Source organism: Anarrhichthys ocellatus, unplaced genomic scaffold (genome assembly GCF_004355925.1).
Source record: "Anarrhichthys ocellatus isolate YVR2014 unplaced genomic scaffold, GSC_Weel_1.0 scaffold2, whole genome shotgun sequence".
Taxonomy (NCBI): domain Eukaryota; kingdom Metazoa; phylum Chordata; class Actinopteri; order Perciformes; family Anarhichadidae; genus Anarrhichthys; species Anarrhichthys ocellatus.
The window spans coordinates 5,632,597-5,649,325 of NW_022280032.1; the positions used below are offsets into that span (position 1 = coordinate 5,632,597).

Here is a 16,729-nt window from a genome sequence, read left to right on the forward strand (position 1 = left end):
AAATCCTATTATTCATCGGAGAGTTAAACTCTTTAGTGTATTTGTGAATATTCTAGTAAGGATAAAAAAAAGCTAGAATTAGAATCTGGATATTGGCAGTGTGTCTTGAATTTGTCTGCGTGGCTTTTCATAAGAGAAGTGCTCAGTAGTGCTACAGTTAAGTGGCTGTATGTAAAACAGTCGGTCTAATCTGTCTGTGCTGCACAAATGGCCCACAGAGGCAGGTGCATGAGATAAAGTGAATGAAGAGTACAACCATGTAGGGTTTTCATGGCGAGTTTATGCACCATCGGACTCAACATAGTTGAAATATATTTATTGGAGAATTTGCAGAGATTTGAAATGTACTTTGGTTACAAATTGGGATATTTTTATATTTTCTGACAAATGTTAACATGGAGGATCAGTATATGTAACAAAATAAGCTCACAAGTCCACTTAGTAGCTCTTTAGAGCCTTCAATGACATCATCTTTTGCAAACAGCTCAGAGAAGCTAGTAACTGGACCTTTTTAATAAAGTATATTTTGTTAAACTAAAAAATACAGAGTAAATACATCATAAAATAAGTGAAGATTAGTCCAATTATAACAACAACCAGAGTAATAGTGGTGTGACTAACATCTTAAACAGCAAACAAGCTGCCACAAAGCAATTATATGCAAAACTGTAAATTGGATGGGAATCAAATTGAGACATGTGGGCGACAAGTTTAGTTCAATCAAGGAAACTGTAGAATTTAGAGTACATTGATTAAAATAAATATGAAACGATTCACTCCTACTCAGCTGCTAAATGTTGATTATCGACACTGGTGGGAATGTCGAATCTACTAAATATGAAGGACCCATCCCCATTTTCTCAAGGCAGGTGCAGGGCAATGTTCCCACTATTAAGAGGCAAACAGTTGTCATAGAAGATCTGGAAAGAGCTGGCAACGTAAGTTACTTTCTTCAGGAATTCCTCCAGCTGCTGCACCGTCATCTCTTGAACCTTACTATCCTCCCTTTCGTTGAGCCCATGAGCTGCAAACGCAGGAAACTTTGAGCGCTCTGAGTACGGCGCATTGTGGTCAAAATCAACACAGCAGTAGGCCGACCAGAAGTAGGTGGGGATGCCCAGGCGGTTGATGTTGTGGCGGCGGATTGTCTGGCCCGAGGTGGTGACCCCGGTGACCACATAGGCGGTGCCACGACAGTAGTTGTTGAGCCGCCTGCGGATGGTGCGCTCGTGGTTCTTCCAGGGCCCAATGTTGAACTCTCTGGCTCGGGGGACCACGTTCGTCAGGGTGTAGGTGGATGCTTTGTCGTTTGGGTGGGCCTGGTGCTCGTCTGGATTCAGCTGGCCACGTTCAAATTTCACAGAGTTAGAGTAGTCGTCAAGCACGGCCTGAGCGTCCTCAAAATTCTTGTGGACGTTTTCTGAAGGGAACTGCTGCATCTCACGAGAGTCAGACACTGTGGAGAGCTGTCAGGACAAACAGTGTCATCACTAGAAATGATGTTAGGTAAGTAGATTAACAGATAACACTCATTGCCAAAGGATCTTTCCTAATTTTCCCATCCTGAACATTGGAAATGATACTTTCCTAAAAGGAAATGCAACACTCAGCCCCTACCTGTGGCTCGTACATCCAAGGCACATCAACCTTCTTGGAGCCGTCCGAGCGCTTGAAGGTGTACGCCGAATATACAGGGATGTGGTTGATGGTGTCGTACAGGGTGACAAATCGCGGGTTGCCCTTGTAGAACTGGCAAATCTTTTTAAAAGGCTGCTCCTCGAGCCCCCGAGGCAGCGTGCCCATGTACAGGAACTGTTTACACTCAGGTGAGAGCTTTTCCTGCACCTCCGCTGCCGCCATCACGACGATGAGAAGGCCGATGAGCGTTTGATCCGATCTGTTGTAGACGATCATGACGAATTGTGCAGTTTCCACAGAGCATTCAGTCTCTTTGAAACGGTGTCCCGCTGTGTGGACTTTGCCTCTGCGCTTCATACCATCCCAGGCATATTATGCAAACTCTTATCTTTTTCACTTTACAAGTTGTAATGAAAATCCATCAGTGGCCATCACAGCTCAGAGATCCTAAAGGTCCTGCGCAACCACAGGAGCTCCGAGTAATTCTGGCTGACAATTGTAAAGTAATTATGTGACAAATGTACTGAAAACACAACTGAACAGTGGGGTAAATATTAATCAAGGAGAGACAGAAGGTCTTTTTTCACCCCAGACATTTTACTAACAATATTAATAATGACTCTGTTCCATTTACACTAAGTGTTCCTGTAAGTCATTAATAAATAACATGTGTAATTTCCCTGCAATGAGGGAAACATCAGCTGTGAAAAAGGCAATACTTAGCCCATTACCTTCATTTAATGTGTTTAATATTTCAAACCTTTCAGCCTCATTGCACTAATGTCTGATGAACTCAGAGCTCACAGCTTTCCATCTGTGCCACAAGCTCTTTATAGGCCTAGAAAAAGGTTAGCCAAACATATCCAAAATGGAAATACACTTTGTGTTCTTAAGCCCAAGGAACCACTGAACCGAAACCAATGTAATAAAGCCTTTCTTAAATGTGTTGTAATTCACTTTGTTTCACCAGGACAATCCACTGAGTACCGTTACTGCTCTCCAGAGAGTCCGAGGTATAAACTCAGAGTCCACAGCCATGTTAGTATCTCTGTGTCCTTGTAGCTAAATGCTAAAGTCAGCATGCTAACATGCTCACAATGACAATGCTAACAAGCTGACCCTTCTCGATTTGTAGCAGGTTTTTTCTTCTCATTTTCACTACATGAGAAGAAAAAATATTTGCTAATTAATGTTAAATACAAAGTGCAGCTGAGGCTGATGGAAAAGTCATTAGTATGACTAAAGTGTTGGACAAATTTGAAAAATCACTAAATGATGGTATATTTCACTCACAATCCAAAGATTGTGAATTCAATTTTTCCAACCTCGTAGTGACGGCGGAGGAAAAATCCTCAAAATTATAAAAATGCCAATACAGTTACTGCAATTCAGGCTATCGATACCAGCCGTTTTCAGAAGATTTATCTGTATATAAGGTCTTTGAAGTCTGTCCTTTCATACATCCTTACACTGCATCACTTCCTTCCCCCTGTTGTTCCCACTGTGATGCTCAGCATACAGTTTTCTTCTCAATGAAACAGTTGTATTTACTCTGCCTTTCTTTACTTGTGTGTGTGTGTGTGTGTGTGTGTGTGTGTGTGTGTGTGTGTGTGTACCACCATGTTTCTGTGAGAGAAAAGACTGTGGAATGTTTTTGGAAACATCTCTTTCCATACCAACAGGTTGATGGCAGCGTGACCTCTGCCCCTGTGGTAACAAACACTTCCTGTTTACTATCGAGACATCTTCACTGTTTACACTCTAACCCCATGCTGACCTACAGCACACATCCATCTAATATCCAACCTTAGCTATAACAGAAACAGAACCTTAAATATTCTCACAAATAAAAGCCAAAATGTGACTATAAAAAAGGTAAAATACTTGAATATCTAGGGAATGTCTTAACTTCATCAAATTAGTTCAAAATCAAATTAGGATTTGCATATGGACGTCCAAAAGAAAACCACTTATTTTTTTAAATGGAGAAATTGTCACAGTGTAAAGGAGATGCTGCTCTGGACAAAACTGTTGTGAGGCAGTGAACCAGAAGTTAGTGGTGTCTCCAAATGCTAACAGCTGACACCTAAATTGACCAATTTATGGTATTGGCTTTGGAAGCTGCCACCAAACTTTTAATCAGGGTAAAAGTATGTATTGTAATAACAATTGAAGTAATTACTGGTCAGTAATGTAGTAATTCAATTTATATTCCACTCATTATCCACATATAAAAACAGTTACTCTGATAGACAACCATACTTTAATGGGTTAATACTGCTATCTATACCTGTATTTGCAAATTGCTCTATCAGATATGAATGTTTGTGAAAACATCAATGCAGGGTAGTGGAGACAATAGTGTCAGAAATAACCCTAAAATCATATGTAAGTATGACACAACAGTGAATTGGAAGCCTCCTTTTGGCGAGAGACAACACAGCTGTGGGTCATCTGTAATCTGTCACTATTGTTCTTTTTTACTCCAGGTATTTACAGAATGATGGTTTTAAATAAGGCTGCCTCACACACATTCTGATGCTGCGGTCAGACTGTGAAAGTGAGGGCCGTTATTTGTTTGTGCTCAGTGTGGCTTGTTACATTTAACCACTGTACACACTGTGTGTGTGTTTGAACATGTGAGACACAACAAAAGAGTGTGTTTGTATTGACACACATTTGGGTACTGTGTGCATTTGGATGTGTGTGTGTGTGTGTGTATCTGTGCATAGAGAATATGAGCAGCCTAGCGGATTGTGAGGGATCTGTTTGTGTGTCTCGGGTTTGTGTGTGTTTGCAGGGGGGAAGATGGGTGATGTTATTGTGTCTCTCGGGAGGGTTTGTGCTATGGGGAGGGGGGTTATTTGCAGGTCTCGTAACTCCCTGCCAGGGTGGTCTAGTTTGCGAATGAGAGAATGGAGGTGTGTGTGTGTGTGTGTGTGTGTGTGTGTGTGTGTGTGTGTGTGTGTGTGTGTGTGTGTGTGTGTGTGTGTGTGTGTAAAGGACTTTAGACACACCTTCCTCAGCCGGCTCAGTACAGATATAGAGATGGAGAGAGAAGCAGGAGGAAAAGTCACAGAGAGAAAGTGGAATGAGGGAAGGCAGGATGAGAGGGCAGCTGCTGAATTTTGCTCCACAATGATCATCATCACGCCATCATCTCAGTAGAGATTTCATCGTCCAAGCCTGAGGTAAGTGTCAGTTGTGAGCCTCATCATAACGCTACGATGCCATGTTTACATGCAAAACATGCAGTTAAGCCTCTAATCCAAATTTACTGTATGAATTGAAAAAAAATGTTTTGCATAGGAAACTCTAAAAAATAAGCAATAACAGACAAAAGATTCACATGCTGCATTATTAGCATACAACATATTTCTTAAATGATAAATTGTCAATGCATGGGAAAGGCTCATTGCCTCTTTAAACTGATTGGGAGCTACTGAAGCCTATTCGTGCAATGGGAGAATCTGGTCTCTCTTGTAGCAATCAAACTCTTCGTCATAAAGGTCTAAAGCGGTCGGCAAAACCGGCAATCTTTTTCAAGAGACGCCTGTGCACAACACATTAATTACATTTCAGTGTTGTTTGCAAAAGTCTGTTTACAGCATTCTTGGGCAGATTAGTCTAAAATTCCTGGACTAAACTCACACAGTAATATGTGCGTTGCTTACTTTTGCCTTGTTGTCACATGCTGTGCACATACAGTATTTACAGCATTTGAACCTGTTGCAAAAGTCTTAAGAATTGAATTGTGTTTTGACTGAACAGGGGGACAATCCACTACATGAATGTGGGCCCAGAAACAATAGTACCACTGGAGGAGACTTTTTGCTTCGAGACATTATACTGACCAAACTTCAGCCCGCCAGGAAAGTAGTGGGACGTCCAGTGATTTTAAAAAGTGGCAAATGATTTAATGGAGGATGGACACACAAATGCCAGACGCAGACTTCCTCAACTCCCCCTCTCCTTCTCCCACTCTACTCTTCCACTGTGACTACGGCGACTGGTCTCCCTCCTTCTCCATCATCCCGTCCGTCTACCTCCTGGCCTTCCTGGTTGGATGCCTCGGCAACGGCCTGGTGCTGTGGGCCTACCTGGACCGGGCTGATGGGAGGGGAACTGCAAAACTCTGTTGCGCTGGCATTTTCAGAAGCAGCCTGCAGAACATGAACAGCGCTGGTAGATTTCACCCCAGGTCCTCTCCTCAGAGGAAGACAGAAAACGGCGGCTCTTCCTCCTCTCACACCTTGGCCTTGTCCTCGTATCCTCCCTCCATCCCTCGTCCCTCCCGCTTTCTAACGGACTCTCTCATAGCCAGCTTAGCGTTGGCTGACCTCTGCTTCCTTGTGACTCTCCCTCTGTGGGCGGTCTACACAGCGATGGGCTACCACTGGCCTTTCGGGCAACCGCTCTGCCAAATCAGCAGCTTCCTCACTGCGCTCAACATGTATGCCAGCGTGTTCAGCCTGAGCATGCTCAGTGTGGAACGGTACTGGGTTCTGACCGGACGCCGGCACTCCAGCCACCATGCCCCGCAGAGGTGCCCCAGCAGGGCTTTGTGGATACTTGGAGGGGTGTGGGTGCTGGCGGGGGTGCTGGCACTTCCTGGTTTGCTACTGCGCTCTGTCAGGGAGGTGGAGGTAGACCCTGAATCTGATTATGATTGGCAGCTGGAGCCGGTTCATCCTACTACTGACTCTGGAACAATCTTCCTCTCCTGCCAAATGGATTACTCCATGCTGATTGGAGCAGAGCTGGAGGAGACAGATCGAGAGCAGGCGGAGATGTGGTGGGCGGCCGCTTTGAGTATTAAATCAACTCTAATCGGCTTCCTGCTTCCTCTTGTCATCTTGCTGGTCTGCTACTGCTCATTGGCCCAGCTCCTGAGCAGACATTTTGGGCGGGGCCCTTGTCCTGACCGCAGGCGCCAGCGAAGACTCCTCAGGGTCATCGTCACTTTAGTGATGGCTTTCTTTCTGTGCTGGCTGCCTCTGCATGTTAATAAGACTGTTTCCATCCTGCTGGAGTTTGGTTTTGTCCCACACTCCTGCTCTTTGGATCAGATTTTACTGGCTGCTCAGCCATACGTCACCTGTTTAGCTTATCTCAACTCCTGCCTTAACCCTCTCCTGTACGCTGCATGTGACCCGTCCTTCAGGAAGAGATGCAGAAGAGCTCTTCTCCTGCTGTGCAGGACGTGCAGGAGAGGAGGAGGAGGAGGAGGAGGAGGAGGAGGAGGAGGAGGAGGAGAGGGAAGGGAGGGAAGGGAGGTTACCTCAAGAACACAGGAGGAAACAGCAGATAAGACAGAGGGAGGAGAGGAGATGGTGGGGGAGGTGGGTGCCACGATTGCTGAGATAACTGCTTGAAATAGAAGAATGATATCTAATTTCTCATCGTGGAACCAGGACATCAGGTCATTTTGTTTGCCGCCAATAAAGCTAGTGATCAACATTAGACGAATGCCTAAGTGGCCTGAACTCAGACTCTGAAAGAAACTGTGTCAGAGGTCAATATTTTCTAAATAAACATCCTTATCAAATGAACATCCACGATTTCAGAGACAAAATTCCAATCCACAGATTTCCCACAGGAACAATCCACCACTTCCTAAAAGATAGTTGATCGTGTTGCCAGACCAAAATGTTCTCATGTCATCTGATCTGTTTTTCATATTTTGTACTGGTAATATACTTTGAGTTGTTTACTGCACTGTTTGTTCTATTAAAAAAGGATCATGTAACTCCCATTTGTCTTTTGATTGTGAGAAAATATAGTACACCCATGAATATGTAAACATAAAAAAGAACCTGGTAAAATCTGCAAAAATACAGTTAAAATAAAACAACGTTACTTCAGGAGAATAAAACTGAGAAAACACCGGACAAAACGTAAAAGCATCAAGACAAAAGCATAAAATATTTGAAGTGAAGGTGTTCAAATGATGTGTATATAGCAAAGTAAATAGATACTATTATAAAGGTTCTTACCTTATGTACAAAGTAGATTTGTGTGTGTGAGTGTTTTGATATAAAAACTATTGTTTGGTAGATACTACCATATCTATCCAAACAAAAGCGTCGTCTAACCAGTAAACTCAAAACACATGTATACATCAAGCATTTAGCAATTTAAAAGTAAAGAAGTAAAGAAGAGAAGTACCAGACCCCACCCAGAGGATGGCGCTAATGAACTATTAAACTGTTTAACAACCTCCACAAAACTCAAAGAAGACTTATATGGCTGCTGTCGAAAAGTCCAAAAATTACACACACAGTGCTGTTCGTTTCGTATTTACACCATTTCAGTCCCGTGCAGTCTCTCACACTCAACCATTTAACAGGTGACGGCAGTACGTCTCTGAGGGTTCAGGGTTTAAAGCATTTGGTTTACAACGTAATTGGGCCAATCTTTGGACTTTTCGACCGCAGTCTGTGGTGTTGTTGGGTGAATTTCAAAGGTTTGTTTAGCTGCATAACATGTTCTCCGTCGTACTGACTTCGTGCAATGATTGCAGACGAAACTGTTGCATTGATGAAACTTTGTCCTGTGCAGTTTGACAGGTTTGAGAAATAACGTCGCGGTTGATGAAGATGGGAACAGCATTGGTATATGATGAGGAGATGACCAAATATAAATTGCTCTGGGTTGAGTAAGTAACTGTTGAATGAATCACACTTAATGTACTGTGTTTTATGGTATATTTGAATTGCCACGACTGCGTCTTAACGCTAACCTTTGCGCACGTTTCACCTGTTTTCATTCATCTATGCTCATCGCGTTGGTAGCATGGGTGTACAAAGAGTAACAAGTAACGCTGAACTGTAGTTAGACTCGTTGCCTCGGTTAACGTTATCCTTATCTGATTCGTGTCTTTTAAATAATGGTAGGAACTGAAGTTGCGGTTAGTCGTGTTGCTGCTGGCCCGGGGGACAGTTAACGAGGAGCACCAGCAGCGTTAGCTTCAAAGCTAACAGCTGTGGTCATACAACGTTATCCTCTAATCACTGAGTTTATTTCCTCACAAATGAAAAGCGTAAAGTTATCACATGTACTCGTTACGTCTTTGTTTTGTCGATACTATCGGTTTCATGCAGTGTAGTTGTTACTTTGCACTCTTTTCAGCACTTCATTTACTGTTTCATGGCTAATGGGCTAGCTCTAACAGCTGTCTGACGCTGTTTGTAGAGTTGGTGTATTGCAGTACACGTTTATACGGTTTAACATAATCTCACATATTTAGAAACAACTCTTCTGTTTGTATTTTGTACCATATGGTTAGTGTGTACACTCATACACCAAACAAGCACAACCCCAAAAACACTAAACTTCTCCACCAAGATCATCACTGTAGACCACAAGAGGTGTGAATGTCATGTGCTGTATGTATTATCAGCACCATTTCATATTTATCAACAATGTGTATTCTTGATTTAAGGGATGGTCCACTGATTCTTGGCAGGTTTACATCTGTTTCTAATGTTTGTGCTCAAAAAATGAAATTGCTAAACTACCAATGACTAGCTCATAATGTACAACTAACTTAATTATTAACGTAATGTCCTTAACTTAATATTATTGTATGGACCATCATTTTAATATTTTTTTCCAGCCCTGTATGTAAGATTGAGGTACCTGAGCGCCTGACAGTGAGTCATGAAGCTTTGGTTAAGGCTGGTCTTGCTGATCGATGCGTCGCCGTACCTGTGCGCGAGGCGACCGACGCAGACATCCTGCTGGTTCACAGGTCGGTCCTGATGTCGACAAAGAGCCCTGGTTCAGTTCACTGTTCTCTCCTCTTCTTGAGGCTAAAATAAACACCTAAAGCCACTCATCTACATGCACTTTGCTGATCTTAACAGTGAGGAGTACTTGGAGGCAGTGAAGAAGACCCCCTATATGACTCTGGAGGACCTGAAGGAGTTCACCCTGCAGTATGGGGACGTCTACTTCCACCCAGTTAGTCCCGTCCAGTGCTTGATATTCTTGATAGCGGAGTTGCAGCTGTTGCCATTTATTAATTTCTGTAGGTCAGCTTCACTCCTAACCCTTCATCTTTCTCATTTACTGTCCTAGAACATCTATCACTGTGCCAAGCTGGCTGCAGGCGCCGCACTGCAACTAGTGGACAGTGTTGTGACGGGGAAGGTGAGGAACGGCATGGCTCTGGTCAGGTGAGGCCGTTAACCCCTCAGACACAGCAGTCCTGATATGTACCCTGATGCTACAGTGAGCGTCTCTCTTTTTTGTTGTTGTTCTAACTTTGGTGCTACTTAAGTGCTGGCCTCTTTTTCTTCTTCTTACATCATTCCAAACTGAATACTAAGCATTTGTTTGTAAGTTGTCTTTTGTTCCCGGTATTGACTAAATGATTTGCATAAAATCCTGACATGTATATCGCTCCTCTTGTCATTGTCGACAGACCACCAGGACACCACAGTATGCGCAGTGCTGCCAATGGGTTCTGTGTGTTCAACAATGTGGCCATAGCGGCTCAATATGCCAAACAAAAATATGGGATGAAAAGGTGACTTGAGATTGTTTTTCTTTGTTCTCGATAGACGTACTGTATTAGTTCTGCCACGATGTATTCAGTTATTTCTTCACATATTTTCAGGGTGTTAATAGTTGACTGGGATGTACATCATGGTCAAGGGGTGCAGTCCTGTTTTGAAGATGATCCAAAGTGAGTCCTTGCTAACTGACTAGTTAAGTTGTTTACGTTGCAGTTGTCTTCGAGCATAATACATTCTGAATACTGTATGTTATTTCCCAGCGTGCTCTATTTCTCATGGCACCGCTACGAGCATCAGCGATTCTGGCCTCAACTTAGAGACTCAGACTACGACTGTGTTGGCAAAGAGAAAGGGGCGGGATTCAATATCAATGTACCATGGAACAAAGTAAGGAACCGTAGATATACTAAGTTATTGTTAAGAATTTTTGAATGAAATTTCTGCTTTGACAATAATGTAAATTATCCTGAAAATGGCAAAAATGGCTGCAGCTTATGTTAACTATTCATATCCTTAATTGGTTATTTAAAGAATAGTTTAATGTATCAAATTAAAATGAAATATGCAGTTTATACAAATGAGCAGCATTACCGATTTTTGAAGCTGAAACCAGAAAATGTTCTTGTAGTATTTGCGTTCATGATGTAAAACATTTGCTTTGATGGTTGTGTGCATGAATGTTTTATTTATATTAATGAGGTCCCGTTGTGATAATTCAGGTGGGAATGAAGAACAGTGACTATCTTTCAGTCTTCTGTCACGCCCTTCTGCCAATCGCATACGAGGTAACTCATTGAGGAAAATTCACATCTCGCTAACGGATACAGATGTGTTGGATATTATTTATGTCAACTTATGACTGATCATGTGTTTCTTTGTCACAGTTTAGCCCAGACCTGGTCCTGGTGTGTGCAGGCTTTGACTCAGCCATCGGTGACCCAGAGGTACTGAATATACATCACCGTGAAATATACATTTATTTTTTTTTTGGTGACACGACTTGTGAGACCTGTAGAACTCTGTGTCCAGTCTGTTTGCCCCCATTGGGACATTTATATGGTGAAGTGACGTCAGTGGGTCTTTATTTTCAGGGTGAAATGTGTGCCAGCCCCGACATCTTTGCCCACCTCACTCACCTCCTGATGAACCTGGCAGGAGGGAAAGTGTGTGCTGTGCTGGAGGTCAGGCCACAGTCACGTTACAAACGCGCTACCATTCGGCCGGAGGAACGTCTGGTTGTAAAAGATTTTATCGTGTTTTCCAGGGAGGATACAACTTGACTTCCCTCCATCAGTCTGTGTGTCAGACAGTTCAAACTTTGCTTGGAGACCCGGCGCCGCGACCTGCGGACCTCGATGGTCCGTGTACAAGGTTGGTCTCACGTCAATTAAATCATGTACGCCTGTGTTTTTACAACTGTAGTGAATAAATTTTTCCTATTTTCAGTACACTTGAGTCCCTTCACTGTGTCCGATCAGCTCACAGGCAGTACTGGTCCTGCCTCAAACATGCAGGTATAACATCCACGTTATTCTTTCTGAGCCTTTTCATCTGTTCCTTAAAAATGTGTCTCACTGATTTTAGGATAGCACTCTTTTAAATGGTGTGACTCATGGACAGTTTGATCCAGCAGAACCAGATATATGAGATCTGTTTGAAATTGCATATCAACATACTATTTATGCTAAATATGACATAAAATTGGTGGATTTTGTGTATGTGAGAAATGCCCGGATGTACACTAGATAAGCAAGAATTTGTGAGACTGAGACGTGAGCTTATTGGACGTACTCAACCGAGTGAAAGAGGGAATGTTGATTTACATTTGTGATACACAATTTTCTTTTAACGATAGCTCGGACCGGTAACATCGTGATCGATAGTCATGTGATGCGGAGAAGACGTGTTGATTACGTTTACTTCAGTGTGAACACAATGCTGCTGATTGCAAAGTACTTAATCATTTATTTTGTGGACAGTACGACCATCTTTTTTAATTTACACACATTCTCCTTCCTTGTCAAAACCTGGCGCCTACATTGCCCACAATGCAACTCGGCCACTGACGGTTTGCTCTGAGATTCAGGTGTGTTACGCTAATAGCGGCTAATGTAGCCTCGATCAGAGATGACTTTTCACTTCACTGCTTCATAAAATATTTAATTTCTCTTTTCCGCAGCTGAGCTGCCCACCTCTGAAATCAGCACAAAGTGCATTCAATTAGCAGAAGAAGAAGAAAAGCAGAAGGAAGAAGAGGAGAAAAGCACAGAGAAAGAGGCGTGGCCAGAGCCTCTGAAACGTGTCACTCCTCCAGTTCGCACTGCTGTAGTCCTCCCTGACGGTGTGGCTTGCCCAGACGGATGTGAACGCTTCAGCCCATCAGAGGACCCGGTCATACTCAACAAAGTCAGGTAATATTTTCCATAATTTAACTTTTATGTCTTATTATTGACACAGGAAGAATATCACAGGAGGCGTTGCATTTAAAAGAATATTTATAGTCACGATCTTTGTTATTATGTAAAACACTTTTTTTATTTTTCCCACACTAAGGGAGAATTTCCTCAAAGGTTCAGATGACAGCGACGCTCTCACATCCCTCTCCAGTCTTACTGCCCTTGTAGAGAAAATGGAGAAGAATGAGGTACCATCTGGATATTATTGTTTGAGTCTCCTCTTTCCGAGTGCTGTGATATGATCTGCTTAGCTGCAAGCTGATCGTATTTAATCACCACATCTCAGATCTGCAATGGCTTGGCGCTGGTCCGTGACGTCTCCACGGCGAGGATGTGTGTTGTCCAGCATGCTGCAACTGCTCACCGCAACCGGTATAGCTAGTTAGCTTAGCATAAAGACTGTAGCTCAGAATGTAGAACTATTTCTTTAAATACTGTTTGTTTGATGAGTAAATCAGGCTGATTTGATACCACTGTCTCCTCATGCAGGGTTCTGATCGTGTGTGTTGGAGACGCGGTGGTCCCGAGTCCAGGCACAGACGATGGGTGAATGTCATTTGTGTGTCCCTAAATTAGACTTTGTGTTCAAATTCTCCCCTTGAGCTGATGGAAAAAAAGACATTTATCTGCAACAGTATGAACAACATGATGACAGAAATCTTTCCATCTTCAGGAAAACACTCCTGGTGCAGTTCAGCAACAAGGAGTCAGAGGAACAGAAAGGCAAATTTCACATTCCTGTGTGTCTGAAGGAGGTACTGTGTATAGAAATTAGAGTTTTTACAATGTACTGTGGACTATTTTAGTAAATGTCATATAATAATGCTGTCGTGATGATGCCCCTCTTTGCAAGTGTATTTGTATTTGTCTTCTCACAGGGCTGCAGGGATGTGTCAGGGTTCACACTAGCTGTGTTGGGCCTCCTCCTGCCTCTGGGATACGAGTATGACCCCAGTCTGGTTCTGTTGGTTCGGACTCCGGGTAGCGGGCTGTGTGACGCTGCGTGGCAACAGCTAACGGGCCTGCTGCAGGGCCTCGCACAAGGACACACACTGGTGCTCATGCAGGTAAGAAGAGGTATACGTGTTCATCTCTGCCCTCATTTTTGGGGCGTTTTTAAATGGCAGGTGTTCTACTTTAGTGGTCGGTAATTTATTTTATTTCAGGAAGGTGAGAAGGCATGTGTCGGCCCCACGGCATCCTCTCTCCTCGGGGTCGCCGCCCCCTCTCTGGGGAAGCTTCCTGCTCCTCTGCCGGAGGACGTGGAAGCGCTGGAGAGACTGAGACACAGACTGCAGGCGGACTGGAAGCTACTGCAGACTACAGGTGAATTCACCACAGCAGCATCACGTAGCAACATTGCACATAATGTGTGACATCCAGAGAGTTTGAAACAACCTGTACTTACTTAAGTGGAACTTCTGTCTCCTAAAAACAGCACCAGAAACTGCAGGAGGTGAAGAGAAGTGAAGCCGATCCTGTTCCTTTTTTTTTTTTTATTCAGAAATCAGTTGAAGCACATCAATCAAATGTCTTGATAGAATTTTGTATTTTTTGATAAATAAAGTGTATTTCTTAAAAGACATGTTTGGAATTAATACAAATCTTGTGAACCCCACGATTGATGGGCTTTACAGAGCTTTTGATGCATGGATTATCAAATTAAATGTCTTAATCTGTTATGATTTAACAAAAATGATTTGTAATCTGTAATGTCTAAACTGGACAAATACAGGCCTGTGCTATGAATTATGATTTTTTTTTTTTCACCCCATCGATAAATCAAACTCTTATTTCTGTGTGAGTTTAACCCAAATCTATGTTGTCAAAAGTTAATATTTTACCATGTGTTTGTTGTTACCCCATGATGTTTACTGTGGGCACATTTGTGACAGCGAAGCAAACTTGGCCTCAAATGTTTATACATACATACCAAGTAATACATCTGAAATAACTTTTCTTACAAACATCTTAATCTGTGGTTTGCATCCAACAAGGTGCGAGTATGTTTGCAAAATGAAAATGATTTTGGGTGAATGTTCATTCTCTGTGAACAGAAGAGAATCTAGTAATTACATTTAATCAAGTTCTGCACTTGAGTATAATACTGAAGTTTGTACGTAACTTCAGTATTTCCTTTTAATGCTACTTTGTCCTTCGACTCCGCTACATTTCAGGGGGAACTCTTTATAAATGTAGTTTCACTGTAAACAAAATGAACGCAATAAAAGTGAACTTCTCGACCAACTACAGCTTTAAAGTCTTTCTTGTACATAAATGCATCAATAATAATGATTCATTAAAATATTTTAACACAGACATCATAATGAATACTTTCCTTTTGATACTTTAAGTACATTTTTCAGTTAATACTTATTGACTTTTTCTTTTGTAAATGTTTGAATGCAGGACTTTTACTTGTAATTAAGTATTTACATAGTGTAGTAATGCTACATTTACTTAAATGATCACAATACTTCGTTCGAATCTAAGCTCTTACAAGCTTTTAGAGGATTTTAAACTGCATTTCATGGTCTTCATTTGTTGAAATTCTGAGTTTGAAGTTGGTTTCCCTCCACTATTTATTTATTTAGCGTCATATTTTACATTAAATAGATCATAATGTTTTTTTAAGACCAGACTTTATAAACTCTGTTCCTCATCCTGCCCTTGAGAGGCGCTGTGGATGACCCGTCGGTAAACATTGAAGCAGATGAAGCTGTGAACACATGTGATTCATTGGTCTGTGTTGATGCACGGACAGACGCCGCTTCCTTCAGTCTGCTGTCTGCCGGTGAATTTGGTGGCTTTTGGCTCGCGCACCGGTGCCCTTGAACGCATCACAGGGAGGAGTGACCATTACTAACAGACATAATAGAGAGAGAGCACACAAACGCATCACACTGAAAGATGTCTGCGAACACTAGTGCGACGACGCAGTCCGCCAAAATGAAAAAGGACGAATCTTTCCTCGGGAAATTAGGAGGAACCCTGGTGCGGAGGAAAAAGTCCAAAGAAGGTAAGTCATTTTTTTTTATGATATTGTAATATCATGAAAGGCCTGCTTGTGTTTCGCTTGTTGGGGTTTCTGTCCATGGTGCTGCAATCATATGACGCGCTATTAGAATATTCTCCTCTGGGACATCACCGGCACTTTAATCCACAGCACACACGATCTACAACACAAGGAGACATTTATATTCTGCGGTTCCCTGCTGTGTTTATCTTGGTCAATGTTTCATTTACATCCTCTCGATGAGCGTCCTATAATTTAATTAGAGGTTCAATCATGAACACATTTGTTGTTTAATAGTTCAAGTGAATAAAGGAGAGGCGAGACAAAGTCCTCTTAGCAACTCCACAGTCATTTAACATGAGGCAATGCATATAAATAGATCATATAGGCACTTGTGAGGGGAATGCAGGGTTATGAAGATAAAGGTGTGGGAGGAAGACTCTGCTCTCACTGTGCTTTCTAAACACTCTAACTTATTGGCCTACTTTTACCAGGCGTTGGCCAAACTATTTTCTGCCCTCCCAAAGGCCAAACACTGTGCGGTAAAACAGACAGCTGCAAGGTTTAACGCCTCAGTGTGTCTGTGAGTGTAGGTGTGTGTGTGTGTGTGTGTCTGTCTGTCTTCACTGTGTGTGTGTGCTCACAGCCATGTGTTTGTAATCTCCATTAAAGGAGGTAGACATACAGTATTAATTGTTTAGGGGCCTTAGGAGCCTCATTAGACATACATCTCATCTAAAAACAAAACAAAGCAAGGAGTTTCCACTCATTTGAAAGTTTAGATTTGTTTGAATTCTCTTAAATCAAACTGTTCAAATTAAATGTGTAGTTTGGACTCTGAAGTCTGGCGGGACAGCCACAAAAAACTCTGGTTCCAGCTTCTTTGAATGTGGATTTGTCGCTTTATGTTTTCATATCGTAAATTAAACATATTTGCATTTTAGACCCGTGGTCGGGCAGTAAAAAAGCAGTTTGTCACCTTCGTCTCTGGGGCACATACCCTTTCTGTTTCTGTACTATTATAGACTCAATGATGGACAAATGAATTGATCATGAAAATAATAGTGAGATTCAGCCCTAACATACATACATACATA

At 42.3% G+C, this 16,729-nt stretch overlaps 4 protein-coding genes across 5 annotated transcripts in view; 3 read left to right on the forward strand and 1 right to left on the reverse strand.

Moving 5' to 3' along the window:
* Positions 1–270: 270 nt before the first annotated feature.
* Positions 271–2,055, reverse strand: LOC116395380 (endonuclease domain-containing 1 protein-like). Its single transcript, XM_031869243.1, has 2 exons — positions 1,618–2,055; positions 271–1,466 (listed from the first exon to the last, which is right to left on the reverse strand). Exons 1-2 carry the CDS (start codon positions 1,993–1,995, stop codon positions 861–863), a joined length of 984 nt encoding a protein of 327 aa, XP_031725103.1. The 5' UTR covers positions 1,996–2,055; the 3' UTR covers positions 271–860.
* Positions 2,056–5,576: 3,521 nt separating this feature from the next.
* aplnr2 (apelin receptor 2) lies at positions 5,577–7,991 on the forward strand. The gene is made up of 2 exons (XM_031857229.1): positions 5,577–6,841; positions 7,988–7,991. The coding sequence occupies exons 1-2, from the start codon at positions 5,577–5,579 to the stop codon at positions 7,989–7,991; spliced, it is 1,269 nt and encodes a 422-aa protein (XP_031713089.1).
* Positions 7,890–14,863, forward strand: hdac10 (histone deacetylase 10). Of its 2 annotated transcripts, XM_031858568.1 has the most exons (21): positions 7,890–8,104; positions 8,200–8,296; positions 9,257–9,391; positions 9,507–9,603; positions 9,721–9,818; positions 10,067–10,171; positions 10,262–10,330; positions 10,421–10,547; positions 10,880–10,945; positions 11,045–11,104; positions 11,252–11,341; positions 11,425–11,531; positions 11,607–11,674; positions 12,340–12,571; positions 12,714–12,804; positions 12,903–12,988; positions 13,106–13,162; positions 13,290–13,371; positions 13,495–13,683; positions 13,783–13,942; positions 14,055–14,863. In XM_031858568.1, the coding sequence occupies exons 2-21, from the start codon at positions 8,232–8,234 to the stop codon at positions 14,084–14,086; spliced, it is 2,016 nt and encodes a 671-aa protein (XP_031714428.1). In that variant the 5' UTR covers positions 7,890–8,104; positions 8,200–8,231; the 3' UTR covers positions 14,087–14,863. The 2 variants fall into 2 exon arrangements, with proteins under 2 accessions (XP_031714428.1, XP_031714439.1); XM_031858579.1 differs by lacking the exon at positions 7,890–8,104 and having other exon boundaries at positions 8,208–9,008.
* A 445-nt stretch (positions 14,864–15,308) lies between these two features.
* The window catches only part of parvb (parvin, beta), a 15,886-nt gene continuing 14,465 nt past the window's right edge, over positions 15,309–16,729 (forward strand). Inside the window, exon 1 of the mRNA XM_031858591.1 lies at positions 15,309–15,635. Within this exon, the coding sequence (XP_031714451.1) occupies positions 15,527–15,635 (109 nt within the window). The 5' untranslated portion in view covers positions 15,309–15,526. The remainder of the gene's footprint in view (positions 15,636–16,729) is intronic.

What these genes read in the sequence shown, in the direction of transcription:
- LOC116395380 (XM_031869243.1), bottom strand. Translation starts at nt 1,995, where the DNA reads ATGAAGCGCAGAGGCAAAGTCCACACAGCGGGACACCGTTTCAAAGAG. An exon ending in CTTGGATGTACGAGCCACAG is followed by an intron (nt 1,467 to 1,617) that starts GTAGGGGCTGAG and finishes TTGTCCTGACAG; the next exon opens with CTCTCCACAGTGTCTGACTC.
- aplnr2 (XM_031857229.1), top strand. Translation starts at nt 5,577, where the DNA reads ATGCCAGACGCAGACTTCCTCAACTCCCCCTCTCCTTCTCCCACTCTA.
- hdac10 (XM_031858568.1), top strand. Translation starts at nt 8,232, where the DNA reads ATGAAGATGGGAACAGCATTGGTATATGATGAGGAGATGACCAAATAT. An exon ending in GACATCCTGCTGGTTCACAG is followed by an intron (nt 9,392 to 9,506) that starts GTCGGTCCTGAT and finishes TGATCTTAACAG; the next exon opens with TGAGGAGTACTTGGAGGCAG. An exon ending in ACACACTGGTGCTCATGCAG is followed by an intron (nt 13,684 to 13,782) that starts GTAAGAAGAGGT and finishes ATTTTATTTCAG; the next exon opens with GAAGGTGAGAAGGCATGTGT.